The sequence below is a fragment of the Macaca fascicularis genome, chromosome 12, assembly GCF_037993035.2.
Source record: "Macaca fascicularis isolate 582-1 chromosome 12, T2T-MFA8v1.1".
In the NCBI taxonomy this organism is placed as follows: domain Eukaryota; kingdom Metazoa; phylum Chordata; class Mammalia; order Primates; family Cercopithecidae; genus Macaca; species Macaca fascicularis.
This window is the reverse complement of record NC_088386.1, coordinates 102,485,754-102,499,954: the sequence shown is the minus strand read 5'-3', so window position 1 is coordinate 102,499,954 and position 14,201 is coordinate 102,485,754. Positions and strand designations below refer to the sequence as shown.

Here is a 14,201-nt window from a genome sequence, read left to right as displayed (position 1 = left end):
CCACCAGGTACATAACATATGTGTGTTATGAGTATTTACATGATTGGAGGTTTGTGGACTGCTTAAAAGGCAGAAAAGAAGGCAGCTCTTTGGAGTAAATAAATATCATTTAGATATTTGGCAATTTATAAAAAATGGTGGGTTTTTTCCCCCATTTAAGAGGGAACACACAATAAAATACCAGATAAAAATATATTTAGCTGAGCAAAATAGCACTTTATATTACAACATATGAAGTAGTATTCTATATTTAATTTCTGACTAGTCAACTGAATTATTCATTGGAACATAATGTATAATGTTCATATCTATAGAGTTCTAACCTAAGACAGGAAAAAGGAAGAAAACCTTAACCATTTTCTGTAATTCACAAAATAAGGAGGAAAACATATCAATATTAAAGATTTGTACAGTTAGAAGTCTTTGTTATTATACTTTATTATTCCAAATTAGTTGTATTTGGGGACTGCACTTATTTCCATCATCTAGAAATCAAGTGTGAAACATCACATCAATGGGAACACTAAGAAAATATATTTGTGTCCTTAAAAAAATTTTTTTTTGTATTACCTATATTCTCCAAACATACTCCGTCTCAATCCATTGTTACCACCATATATTTAAGAAAAGCCCAATTGTTTCTTTAAAAAGTCTCATTTGCCAAGTATAATAGCAAATAGATTTTGGTAGCTATTTCTCCACTGTTTTTGTCCTCCATAGGTTGGGGGCAATAATGTACAGACATGACTTAGAAGCAACACTAATGTACCTTTGGGATTCCGGGAATAACTCAGTCATCTGAAACTCTCAGAGCACTACTCTGTCAAGTGGACCATCCTATAATTCCTTAGCCAGATGAGTTTCAGGATTGTATTTTTAAATTTGCTCAAGAAATACCAAAAGTACAAGTAAGCAAACAGAGATAAACCATTCCATCTTGGCACACAAATTCAAGAAAACTGGGATACTTACAGAATCCACAAGGTTGACCACGGACTTTGCAAAGTTGTTGGTATGTGCATGAGAAGAGCGATGCTTCTTATACTAGGGGGGAAATATATACCAGTCACTGCCAAATCATAAGTGAATAATAAATTTCAAAATTCTGTAAAAGCAGAAATATCTCAGCAATAGTAGAAATATTGATTTAAAAATATATAATTTAGTTTGCAGTATATTGGATTTGGTGGTGTTATTTCTCTGTTAGGTGGCAAAACTTTGACTATCTAAAACATGATGTTAGCTGGGCAGCATGGCTCACAACTGTAATCCCAACACTTTGGCAGGTGGAGGCTGGAGGATTGCTTGAGGCCAGGGGTTTGAGACCAGCCTAAGCAACACAGTGAGATCCGTGTCTTTACAACATTTTTTTCAAAAAAAACAAAAACAACAAAACCTATCATGTTCTGAATAATAGTAAGGGCCTATAGAAATCAATATGAGAAGCTTTATACCTAAAAAAGTAAGTTTTTAATTTCGTCTTAACATCTACAAATTCAATCCTTTTGTTTTCATTGAAATAACATTTTGTAGCTCACACAAACGGCTTAACCCACTTTTCTCACTTTAAATTCAAGGCCACGCACAGATCAAGAAAATGTCTTTGTTCAGCACTTTAGATACTGTCCATGATATGGACAGCATTTGCCAGGCATTTAGTGTATCCTTTCAGAGGAATGCCTCCTCCAAATGAAGCTATTTGCTTTTGACTGCTCAAAGTCAACACAAAGAGAAGACAAAAAGTAAAAATGAAGTGTGCTGAGAGTTTATGATTGTTTATGTTTATTTAAGAAATAAAGAAAACTAAATTAATAGAGTAATTCTACAATGACATCTGGAGGGCTACGATTTAAGCAAGGAGTAGTACACTTTGCTTAGTATGTCTTTAAGATGACATTTGAAAACTGAAGTCTACCATAGGAAGATCATGCCCTCTACTGGTCCATGAGGCTACTGTTATTTCTACAACACTAAGGAAAAAAAAACCTACTTAAAACCACTGATTCCGGTTTGCACAAGTCTTTGACATTTATCTTCAATTATAATTATGAAAATAATGCATCTTTCATAAAGATTCAAAATATTTCTACATTAGAAAATTCTTTTATTTGCCCATTCGCACCCTGTAACTTTGTCAGATTCCCTTCATTTCATTCTTTCTCTATGTTTTTTAAACAAAGAATATACATATCTCAATGTTTACATATCTAATGTTTATTTTTTATAACAACGAAACGATTACCCATAATAAATGCTAAATAAATATTCTGCTATTAGTATTATAGCATTCATTAATACATAACTGTTGGTATAATATTACTATTACTGTTCATGTTACTGCTGCTACTGTACATCATAATCTGACCCAAATTGTCTGTATTTGTGTTCTTTTAAAGTAAACTGTAAATGTGTGCATACAACTGGGTCATAAAACATCCTATTAATCTAAAATTATTCAGGCATTTAACACATTCTGTAAACTTGGCGTAAAGAAGTTTCTATAGATAGCTCAGCATTTTAAGTTACCTAGCAAATTCCACAAGCTGAAAATTTTCCAAGATACACTTAAGAGTAAAAGCAAAAATATTAACATTAAGTTCCTCTGGGGTGATGAAAATGTTCTAGTTCCACTGAATTGTGGATTGAAAGAAAAAATATTAGTTGATATATATCCTTCTAATGCAGTGGTGTTATCCACCTATTAAAATGAATTTTATTTTGCTTCTGAGTATTTGCTATTTTATTGAGATTTCTTTTTATAGTATAATGATCATGGAAAACATGACAAGTTTTAAAACATTTCAAGTTTTAAAAATTAATAAAATGAGGTATTTTAAAAGTCTATCAAAGTGTAATGTTTTAAATTTATTTCATATTTGTAATTTTCAATCCTCTGATTTTCTTTTTAGAAAAATTATTTTACCTGCCATTGTTAAGTAAATTAGAGAGTGCCAAGAATGGAAGCAGAGATACCTGTTGGGAAGCTACTGCAATAGTCCAGGTAAGAGATAATGGAGGCTAAACAACTGTAGAGAGAAGTTAGTGAATTCAAGAACCACTATAAGGGTAGAGCTCCCACAACTGGATGATGTATAGGATGTGGAAGGTGAAGAAAGAGAATTAAAAGATAATTTTTAGGTTGTGAACTTGAACTTAAATAGATGGGGGATTGTGGTGCCACTTACAATAAGAAGAAAGACTAAGAGAAGAGAAGTTTAGGACTAGGCAACTAAGAGTTCTGATTCAGAAGTTCTATTCAAATCGATACTGAAGTAGAGATGTCAAACAGGCAGTTCTATACACGAGCACAGAATTTAGAGGGCTAGAGCTAAAAGTAGGGAGTAACGAATTTAAAGTCACGATCCCACTTAAAGACTTGAGACTGGAAGTTGTTACTTAGGTAGACAGTAAAGAAACAGAAGACAGCCCTGAACCAAGCCCTGGGGCACTCACATAATTCAAGATGTCAGATTTTAAAGATTTGTTAGAAATAGCCAGTGAGGTGAGAGAGCCACTGTGTCATAGAAGCCAAGAGATGAAACAAAATTTTCAAAAAAAGAGGGTAATCAACTGTGTCCAATACCGCTGAGAGAGTAAGACAAGGACAGAACAATGACCACTAGATTTGTTAACTTGAAGTGCCATTTAATTGGACACCTAGGGTTTAGTAGAAACTGCAAGTGTTTCTCCTGAAACAACTATTTGCTAACCCCAAATAATTTACTCAAGATCACACAGCTAGAATTTAAATCCTTCTAGTCTCTAGGTTGAGAGAGGAGGTAAGCTGGTTCAGTTAACAATTCCTATTAAACAGTTCATGTATATTCCTAACAAATCATGATTATTAATGAGAACTCAACATTTGTTAGGTGTTTACAAAATGTAATGGTTTTTAAGTAAGGAAAACCAAGTGAGGTTTAAATTGAAAAATATTTAAATTATCCTCACATATTTACATTTATTGATGCACAGTTAAGAACGTAGCAAAAAACGGTAGCAAATCATTTGCTTTTCATGCACTTTAAAAATCTCAACTAATTTTCTATTAGAATAAGGTTTTTAATATTTATTTTTAACTTAAGCGGCTCAAAGACATGTTTGCAGACTCTTATCAAGGCTATAATGGGCTTGCAAATGAGGTTCTACCAGCCAGGTACTAAGATGCTTTTTACCAAATTGAGGGATTTTTCTTTTCTAATGGAAAGCCACTGATAATGTGACACCTATTAAAAATAAGATATCTGCATTTTTTTTCAGACAGCCAATGTTAAATCACTCTGAATTAAAGGGATAAGCTTCAATGCAAGTGTAGGCAGAATGTTTCTATTTCCTGCGTGAATTAGAACTAATTTTGCATATAAAGAAAAATATGCAATCACCATTTATGATAAAACTTACTTTCACATTTTCTGATCAGTTTAAAACAATCTTTATTTAAACTGGAAAATTTGCTTTTCCTTCCTGAACACATGCAATCCTTAAGAAAACTGTCTTTTGAAAAAAAATTAATTAGAATTTGATTTTCAACTCGAAGGTGAGAATTATCAAAATAACTATTCTGGATCATACAGTATAAAGATTGTAAGATAAGTACTCTCAGTAAAATGATTATCCTAAAGCCCAGCAGCAAATCTCCAAATATTCAGAAACATATGTATTAATTATTTTAGTTTGGTTTGACTTTCAACATATGAATTTAAGTACTTTGATCCAATAAGTTCTGATATACTATGAAGTGGCAATCAAATTTAAAAACAACCTTCATCTCATAGAAAGCATACCTCAAAAACATTTTTTTCAGCTCTCAAAAAAAAATTCTTATAAAATGACATGTGTATTTGGGACTATTATGGATTAGAATGTAACTTTGTCTTAAAGCTTCAAAAGGAATATATTTAGTTCTATCTGCCAAGAAGTACTATTTCTTTAATTACTAGAAATCTTAGGTAATTTCCATTTTAGGCATTATTACCACTTAAAAATAAAAGCTTTCCTTTTTCTTGAGACGGAGTCTCACTCTGTCGCCCAGGCTGGAGTGCGGTGGCACAATCTTGACTCAGTGCAACCTCCACCTCTCAGGTTCAAGCAATTCTCCTGTCTCAGCCTCCCGAGTAGCTGGGATTACAGGTACACACCACCACATCCAGCTAATTTTTTATATATATATTTTATATATATATATATATATATATATATATTTTTTTTTTTTTTTTAAGTAGAGATGGGGTTTCACTATTGCCAGGCTGGTCTCGAACTCCTTACCTCAAGTGATCCACCTGCCTTGGACTCCCAAAGTCCACCTGCAATTATAGGTGTGAGCCACCACAAGCAGCCTTTTTATTCTTTTTAAACATCTATTCCCTCTAAATTTATCAGTACAAATTACAATTCTTTTTTCTTGTTTCAAAAATAGATGACCATATCAAGCCTACTTCTCACCCATTTTAATAATAATAATAGGCCAGGCATGGTGGTTCATGCCAGCAATCCCAGCACTTTCGGAGGTTGAAGCAGAGGGATTGCTTGAGTCCAGGAGTTCAACACCAGCCTAAGCAATATGGTGAAACCCAGTTTCTACAAAAAAAAAAAAAAATACAAAAAATAACCAGGCATGGTCATATGCGCCTATAGTCCCAGCTACTTGGGAGGCTGAAATGGGAGGATCACTTGAGCTGGGGAGGCGCAGGTTGCGCTGAGCTGCGATTGGACCACTGCACTCCAGCCTGGGTGACAGAGTGAGAACCTATCTCAAAATAGTAACAATAATAATAATACTAACAATAATAAAATGAATGATCAAAATTTACCCTTAAAAGATGTGATAGCCTAAATAAGGAACTTTATCACAGAACATGTGACATAGTGTGTAGAAATTTTCTACATATAAAATAGTATTTTAAGAAGTGTGAGGCCGGGCGCAGTGGCTCAAGCCTGTAATCCCAGCACTTTGGGAGGCCGAGACGGGCGGATCACGAGGTCAGGAGATCGAGACCATCCTGGCTAACACGGTGAAACTCTGTCTCTACTAAAAAATACAAAAAACTAGCCGGGCGAGGTGGCAGGCGCCTGTAGTCCCAGCTACTCGGGAGGCTGAGGCAGGAGAATGGCGTGAACCCGGGAGGCGGAGCTTGCAGTGAGCTGAGATCTGGCCACTGCACTCCAGCCTGGGCGACACAGCGAGACTCCGTCTCAAAAAAAAAAAAAAAAGAAAAAAAAGAAGTGTGCTATTTTATTATTCATAAGAATAAGGTTATTTAAATGTTTACCATTGAGAAGGGTTAAAAACTAAATTCAAATAATATGTTGTTTTAACAATTACCAAAAAAACTCTAACTGTTTAATTGTAATTAACAGTTAATAGTAACTGTTTCCTATTTTGCACAGTTACTGAGATTTGCTCTTTTGATTGATAGCTTCATGTACTTTCCTGATATATTATGGTAGAACAAGAGATTTGGAATTGCAAGTAAAGGTTTGAGAACAGATTCTACAGATTAACAGCTATTTGAAAATGTACTTTGTGTATTCAAAGACATTGTATATATCTTAATTATTATTTCCACTACTCTAAAAGTATTTATATAATGAATGTTGAAAAAAGTTTAGGCTTCAAAAGCCATAATTTCACAACATGCCACAATGCTCAAGATTGAGAATCAGCTGGGAAAAAAATCTCAATGTTCCAATTGACAAAAATAATTCAGATAAAAAAACTATCTTGGGGTTTCAAGCAAATTAAAGTCCTTCAGAAACTCATATTTTAGCCTTTATTGTCTAAAATGACTGCCTACGCATCTGGCTTTCCTTTCTACCAAAAAGGACCTCTCTTAAATTATACGTGTTCTGATAAATTTTGCTTCTTACTAACATCTCAAGCAATATGTTTAAAGGCAACTGGAATAGAAAATAAATGTGCATACAAAAGTCAGAGGTATTCTATTGAAAAACTTTATATTCAACACAATTAAACTGATAGTTAATGGAAAACATCCATTAAAGTAGGAACTTAAAAGTTTAAATATAAATTAAGTCACTATTTTTTTAAATTTATAATTTCAAGGCCTTCTCTGAGTAGGGTCTGCTAATTAGAATTTCACATCATTTTAGCATGAAGCACAACCTTATCATATCATGTACTAATCTAATTTTGGTTTCCTTAAAGTAAAACAAGGACTTAAAGATACTTGCAAAGCAATTTCAATTTTTGTTCCAATCTATCATAAGTTTGTCACCAATACCTGATTTCTATGCATTTTTAAAAGATTCTCATCTATATAGTCTTTTCAGAAGTGCAACTTTGTTTTGATAAAAACAAGTACTTTTTGCCTTAGTGTATACAACTTTTAAAGTTCAATCACATAACTACAACAGAGATTACAACTGGCCTAAACAGTCTGGGGAATGTGGCAGTGGTTGCTGGAGCCAGCTCCCATCAGATCACAACAGCCAACTAGATACATCCTCTCCTAACTCCTTATCAGTGATCTCACTTTGATAGCTTGAAATCAGCTATGGTGGCAATATTTACACCACAGATATCAGCAAACATTATAAATCAAGAGAGCTAGGTGTTAAAATTTACCAGCACACCACTAGGATTGGGTGTACTAGTATGTAGCCTACTGACCAAGACTCTTCTGGGCTTCAGGCAAGTAATTTTATATAGGAAATGGTTAAGTATAGTTAACAGAGTTTCTATTATATCTTCAAGAGGGGAAAATGAGGAACAATGAATGTTTTTCATATATCTTTTAAGTGTTACTGAAATGACATATTCCATCACATTTTACTTCCACAGAAGTTAACACGAGATTATTCATCTTTCCAATATTTAAAGATGATAAGTCATCAAAGATACTCACTTTAGATACACCTTTATTTTATATGTTTACCTCCTACAATTATATCTACCATAATCATAATTAACTAATAAGAAAAAATAACATACTAGCAGGACAAAAGCATGGAATAAAATTAGAAAGCAATGACCAAATACATAGATGAAGAAAAGTAGAGAATAAGAATTTTAAATGAAGACAAAATATGCCAGATAGTTAAATCTATTAATTACAATTATTAAACATAAGGAAAGTTTAGAGTTATGAAAATTCTGTAAAACTCGGAGTCTCCAAACACCAAGAAATAAATCAAGTCATTCAACATGTCTAAATATCTTGGGGTTAATAAGTAAAAAGTAATGATTAAATATAAAGTAAAATGTATTCTTTCTTAAGTAAGCTATCTGGTCTAACACCCACTGACTCTATATTCTTACCGTTTTGTGATCATTAACAATCATAAGTTCCAAATATTTCATTTCTTCAAATATACCACGTGATGGCTATGGAAAATAAAAATAGATGGTCAGAATGGTAACTGACATAAAATCTCTCTAGCGCTCACTGTTAAGTTGTAGATAAGACTCAGTTTCAGAACAACTCTCTGCTGCCTACTTTATAAACACCTTAGAAGAATGTTGGTCAGGCAAATTTTAAAAAGTGATCATAAAATATGGGTATATAATTAAGTATTTAGAAAATAACTATATTATATTATTATTAAGGTACATACTTATCAACATAGAAAACAGTCCATGTACGGCCGGGCGCGGTGGCTCACGCCTGTAATCCCAGCACTTTGGGAGGCCGAGGCGGGCGGATCACAAGGTCAGGAGATCGAGACCACGGTGAAACCCCATCTCTACTAAAAATACAAAAAATTAGCCGGGCGTGGTGGCGGGCGCCTGTAGTCCCAGCTACTCGGGAGACTGAGGCAGGAGAATGGCGTAAACCCGGGAGGCGGAGCTTGCAGTGAGCCAAGATCGCGCCACTGCACTCCAGCCTGGGCGACAGAGCAAGACTCCGTCTCAAAAAAAAAAAAAAGAAAACAGTCCATGTTGTTTGTATATGGTTTTTATATGTAAAAATATTCTAGAGCACAATTATAGCATAATTCTGTTAAAATAAATAAATCTCAATTTCACATTAACATGTGATAAGATTTTCATACTTACTTAAAATGTCAATGAAAATCTATGTAAAACTCATTTAATAAGAACAGCATAAGTTATAATTACTTCCAGGTATAGCTGATACAGGTATCAATGTAGTTAAATAGAAATATTAACTTACTAGAGTGAAATTCTAAAAATAATACACTAATTCTTAACTGCTCAACTTCTCAAAGGAACAAATATTGGCAATTACTACATTCTAAAGTCTTCTAAATTAACTAGATAATCCTTTAAGAGTAAGTATTTTAGCCTTCATTTGGACTTTTCTTTTTCATAGGTGGAAAATTACAATGGTGGCTCTTTTTTCTTTATGTACATAGTCATTGATCACTTTATATTTGATGGAGTGGACTGTAGTGAAAGAACAGCAGCCATTGTAAAACTTATTATTACCAACCACATCTTTATGAATTAGCTAAAAGAACTCTTATAATAACTTATATAATATATAATAAATGTATCCATAATTATCATAATAGGAGTTTCATGAAAGGGAGGACAATTTAACCTGGAACTAAGTTTTTGACGGCTGGTGGTCTATTTTTTTTTCACAAAAAAATACACTCAGCAAAACATTATCTAAAATGTGTGATTTCTACTATAATTACTCATTAAGTTATCTAGTAAACTACCATGATATGTATAAGCTGTGGAATTAATTCTCAGTTACATAGCATTCACCATGTTATTACTAAACAGTCCCCATCATTACAGCTTTCTAGCCTATTATGAAAAGACCAGAAACATAATTTCAGTTACAAAGCCCCCATACGTTTATCAATACATGTGAAGTATATAACAGTAGTTGATTATACAGTTATATGATTTTTATTTAGAAACTGTTATATTGCTAATAGTCAAATAAATTCATTGTGTTCTGAAAAACACATACAGTTTTAAAGTTTGGTGTAACAGAATTTTTAATCTGAAAGTAATATAAATAAGCATGATTAGCCAACATTTCAAAACCTAACTCCTCTCCCTACATTTTTTATTAACAGAAATGTTTTATATGACACTATATAAGCCATATAGAAAGAAAAGTCTGCTGTACTTTAAACAGAAAATAAAACGTACTGCAATTATCATCAGAAAACACCTTGAAAACAGAGCTAAAACAACACATTCTTTAGATGACATCAGGGTTCAGAGACTACTGTCATCAGTTTGAATCACTAACAGAAAGAGATCAATAAAAAGCAGTGTGCTGAGAAGGCTCAAATCATTGGGTTTTTTGGTTTATTGTTTTCATTTTTAAACAACAGTCTCCAAAATCTAAACTGTTTTAGGTACACTTAGATACTGTGTGATGATAAGCACATGACTTCACTGAGTAAAACAGCGCCACCCAAGGCTCAATGCCACACTCACATTCACTGCTCTCTTCCTTCTTTTCAACCACTGTAATTCAGATAGAAAGGGCCACTGGTCACCTCTTTCCATAGCTGTGGAATGGAAAAATTAGTATCAAAATTTTATGCTTATTTCAATAGGAGTATGTTTTAAAACACTGCATGAAGAAACAGTGGCACTGATAATATATGTCAAACTAAGGTGAAAAAAAAGCACACTGATCATATTTCACTCTCATGACCATGAAGATGGTTCAAATATAATTTTGCCCCAAACATCAAGAAAACATAATGTTCAAGATTCATTAAAAAATGCATATTTGACATATAACCACTTGACAATATCTGAAAATTTGAGAGAATTCTACTATGTCTAATTCATTTTAGCATTCAAAATAATATATGGCATTAGCTTTTGCATAAATTATTAAAAACTTCCAGCAGTAATATACAGAAATAAAATCACATGCCCCAACAATCCAAAAGAAGCTCCTGCCAACATTAGCACACTAAAGATGTGTCTGGAGCAGAGCTTGAGAGGGAGGCAATCCAAGCTGGCTCAAGAGCAGCAAACTGCCAGGAAAATTTCAGGATGAACCTCACTGTAAATGACTCTACTAAATTTGGCCACACTTTCTGGTTCCCAAGGCAGCTTTACTCACAGCCTTCATGTTTTAGTCTTTGCATTGGAAATGACTCTCCATGCCTCTTTATCTGAGAGCCACCGTTCATTCCAGTGCTGATCCACGATATTCACCCCAGATATCAGACCAATTCCACTTCCAACAAGCCTGCATATCTACTGAGCTCCACCAAGTAACAGCTCCTACTACATAAAATATAACCGCTATTTTAATTAAAACTTACTGAGATTCTTCATTTGCTTAGAATACTGTCCCGCCAAGGTTTTCTGGATAATATGTGGTCGACCTGTGCTTTTCTGAAACACAACAATTGTAGGCAATTTAGAAAGCAAGATGTGAACAAGCCTCTATGAAACAGTGTTAGAACTTTCTCTAACGTCCTTCTAAAATGGGAATATTTATATGTCAGTTTTTAGCTATCAAAAGTGTAAAGTATGTCTTATTGAAATCTTAATTTTACATAAAAGAGTATCATCTAACTGCCCAAGTTTAGATAAAAGCATGGTGTTATTTGGTTACTCTTAAATCTTAGCTTTCTTCAAAGCTATAAATGGGAAATTCATAAGAAACACAAAAAGCCAATAAATATGTAAAAACATGCCGAATGCTTTCATATTCCTTCAACATGCAATTTTTTTTAAATGAAGCACCAACTTTTGCCATAAAACTGGTGAAGTTTAAAAATTACGATATCCATAGTTAATTACCATTGCAAGGCCAAAAGCATTCTCACACCTTGCTGGCGAGAGGAAACTGGTAGCATAGTTTGAGAGAGAAATTCAGCAAGGTCTATCAACAAACGTGAAAACATTTATATTTTTTTGCCCTAGAAATTATGCTTTTAGGAATGTCTATTACCATTATTCTTATTACTATTAGCTTCCATTACTGAGTGCATAGTATGTACCAGGTACTGTTAATGTACGCATTACTTAATTTAGTCCTGACAAAGATCCCATATAGTGCATGGTTTATCCCTGTTTTACAAACAAAGATATTGAGGCTCAGAGAGATATATCCTTGTCTTAAAATTGTATTATAAAATAATGGTCCAATTTGTTTTTTAAAATATATGGGACTATATCATTGAAAACTGGAAGAACATACTCTGAAATATGACAAGAAGTTATCTTTGCGGGGGACAGGATAATGGATAATTACTATTTAAGTATTTGTTTTGCTTTTCCAAATTTCCTATATTAGTTTTATAACCAGAAAAAGTTATAAAAAAGAAACTTAATAGGTTACATAAGACTTATAACAGTTTTGCTATTCGTTTATTACTTGAGAGATAACATGAATTCTCATTAGAAATATTCCATGCATATTACTTGATTTATCACAAAGCGTACTAAAATCAATAATAACAAATTAAACATCAAAGTATCTAAAATTAATTACAGTAAGCTCTAAATTCTGGTAAAAGGTGAAAAGGCAGTAATGAAATTAACAATGGGATCAGCAACACAATTTTAAAAACGGACTAATTTAAAGTTTCAAGCACTATTCCTTTCTTCTACCCATAGTGTGGATGAGGACAAATCATTACATAAACAAAAGGTAGGCAGTAGGAAGGAAGGCAAAGAGAAGGCGATTTGCATGTAACAATCAGGCCCTGAATACTATGATCATAAGCAAATATGATCAACATAAAACTAATGCTTTAAACATTATAACAACATTTATATTTATAAATCCTTTTTTATATTTTTATTATTATAAATCCTTATGACAGTTTAATAGACATTGTCACCTACATTTATTAATTCATCAAATCTACAAAATCACCCCACTATGAATGCATTAAAAAATTATCTCATTTTATACATTTAAAAAACTCGAAGCATAAATAGTTATTATGTGGGATTCTGTGTTTTGTTCTTTGTGGATTTTTTTAGGGTACCAGGGCCATTAATCATTAAAGCCAGAAATCAAAGTCAGAGTTTTTGCTGAATGAGTTGAATAATTTTGCTGTACACAGATTATCTTTCCTTACTGGAGTGAGAAAAATATCATGTTACTTAATCAAAATGTCTTTATCTAAGTGGGCTGTCTTCAGTATCTGATAATTTTTATAGTTACTAGTTGAAAAATGACAGAGGTTTACTCACACACCAACCCTTTAAAACTTTTCTGTTTCAACTTTGAAATTTACCCCATATTCACACAAACACTGCCACAACCAAGACAATAAAAGTTTGTCTGTTTAGCTTTTATTATCAGTAGCCTACATGACTATTAGCTGTTTCACTATTTATTTATTTATTTATTTATTTATTTATTTATTGAGATGGAGTCTTGCTCTGTTGCCCAGGCTGGAGTGCAATGGCACGATCTCGGCTCGCTGCAACCTCTGCCTCCCAGGTTCAAGCGATTCTTCTGCCTCAGCCTCCTGATTAGCTGGGATTACAGGCGCCTGTCACCACACCCAGTTAATTTTTGTATTTTTAGTGGGGACAGGGTTTCACTACATTGGCCAGGCTGGTCTCGAACTCCTGACCTTGTGATCTGCCGCCTTGGCCTCCCAAAGTGCTAGGATTATAGGTGTGAGCCACCGCACCCGGCCCAATTTTATCTAAATTTGAAATCCCTAAAGATAAAAAATGTTTTCTGTTCCCCATCAAATATTGCAATATTCTGACTCTGTCAGTCACAAAATATTATTTTACCACCTCAGTTCTTTTCACTGATCTGACTTCCGTACTCTCAGTACCTTAATCTCCTCCTATTCTTCCCCTTGTCACTCCTCTCCAACCCTGTCAGGTTCCTCAAAGTTCCTCGAACACCCTAGGCACACTCCTGCCTCAAGGCCTTTGTATTTGCTCATCTCCTAGAATGTTCTTCCAGCTCTCTAATTTCCCTAAGTTCTTCATTCACCACTTGTCTTCTCTTGGTGGCCTTCCCTGAACCGTGTATATATAAAAATTTAACTTTCCACCTTCCTGGCTTCACTTTTTCTCCTTACCATGTATCACTATCTAACATACCACATGTAATTACTTATTCATTCTGTGTATCCCTATCTGCCCCTATAGACTGTAAGCCCCATTTGGCTCAGTCTCTGTCTATTTTATCAGCAAAGTATCCCCAGAACCTAAAATAATACCCAGCTTGTAGTAAGCCCTCAATACAATATTTACTGAATATACATAAAATTTTAAATTTGACTGCATTCTATTAGCAAGCAACACT

At 33.7% G+C, this 14,201-nt stretch overlaps 1 protein-coding gene across 4 annotated transcripts in view; it reads right to left on the bottom strand.

The window, feature by feature from the left end:
• ADAM23 (ADAM metallopeptidase domain 23) overlaps positions 1 to 14,201 on the bottom strand; it is a 172,623-nt gene that overhangs the window by 61,516 nt on the left and 96,906 nt on the right. For all 4 annotated transcript variants that reach the window (XM_005574061.5, XM_005574060.5, XM_005574059.5 and 1 more), the window contains exons 7-10: positions 11,233 to 11,305; positions 10,385 to 10,458; positions 8,276 to 8,341; positions 973 to 1,044 (exon numbers count right to left, since the gene is read on the bottom strand). In XM_005574061.5, coding sequence (XP_005574118.1) covers positions 973 to 1,044; positions 8,276 to 8,341; positions 10,385 to 10,458; positions 11,233 to 11,305 — 285 coding nt within the window. The remainder of the gene's footprint in view (positions 1 to 972; positions 1,045 to 8,275; positions 8,342 to 10,384; positions 10,459 to 11,232; positions 11,306 to 14,201) is intronic.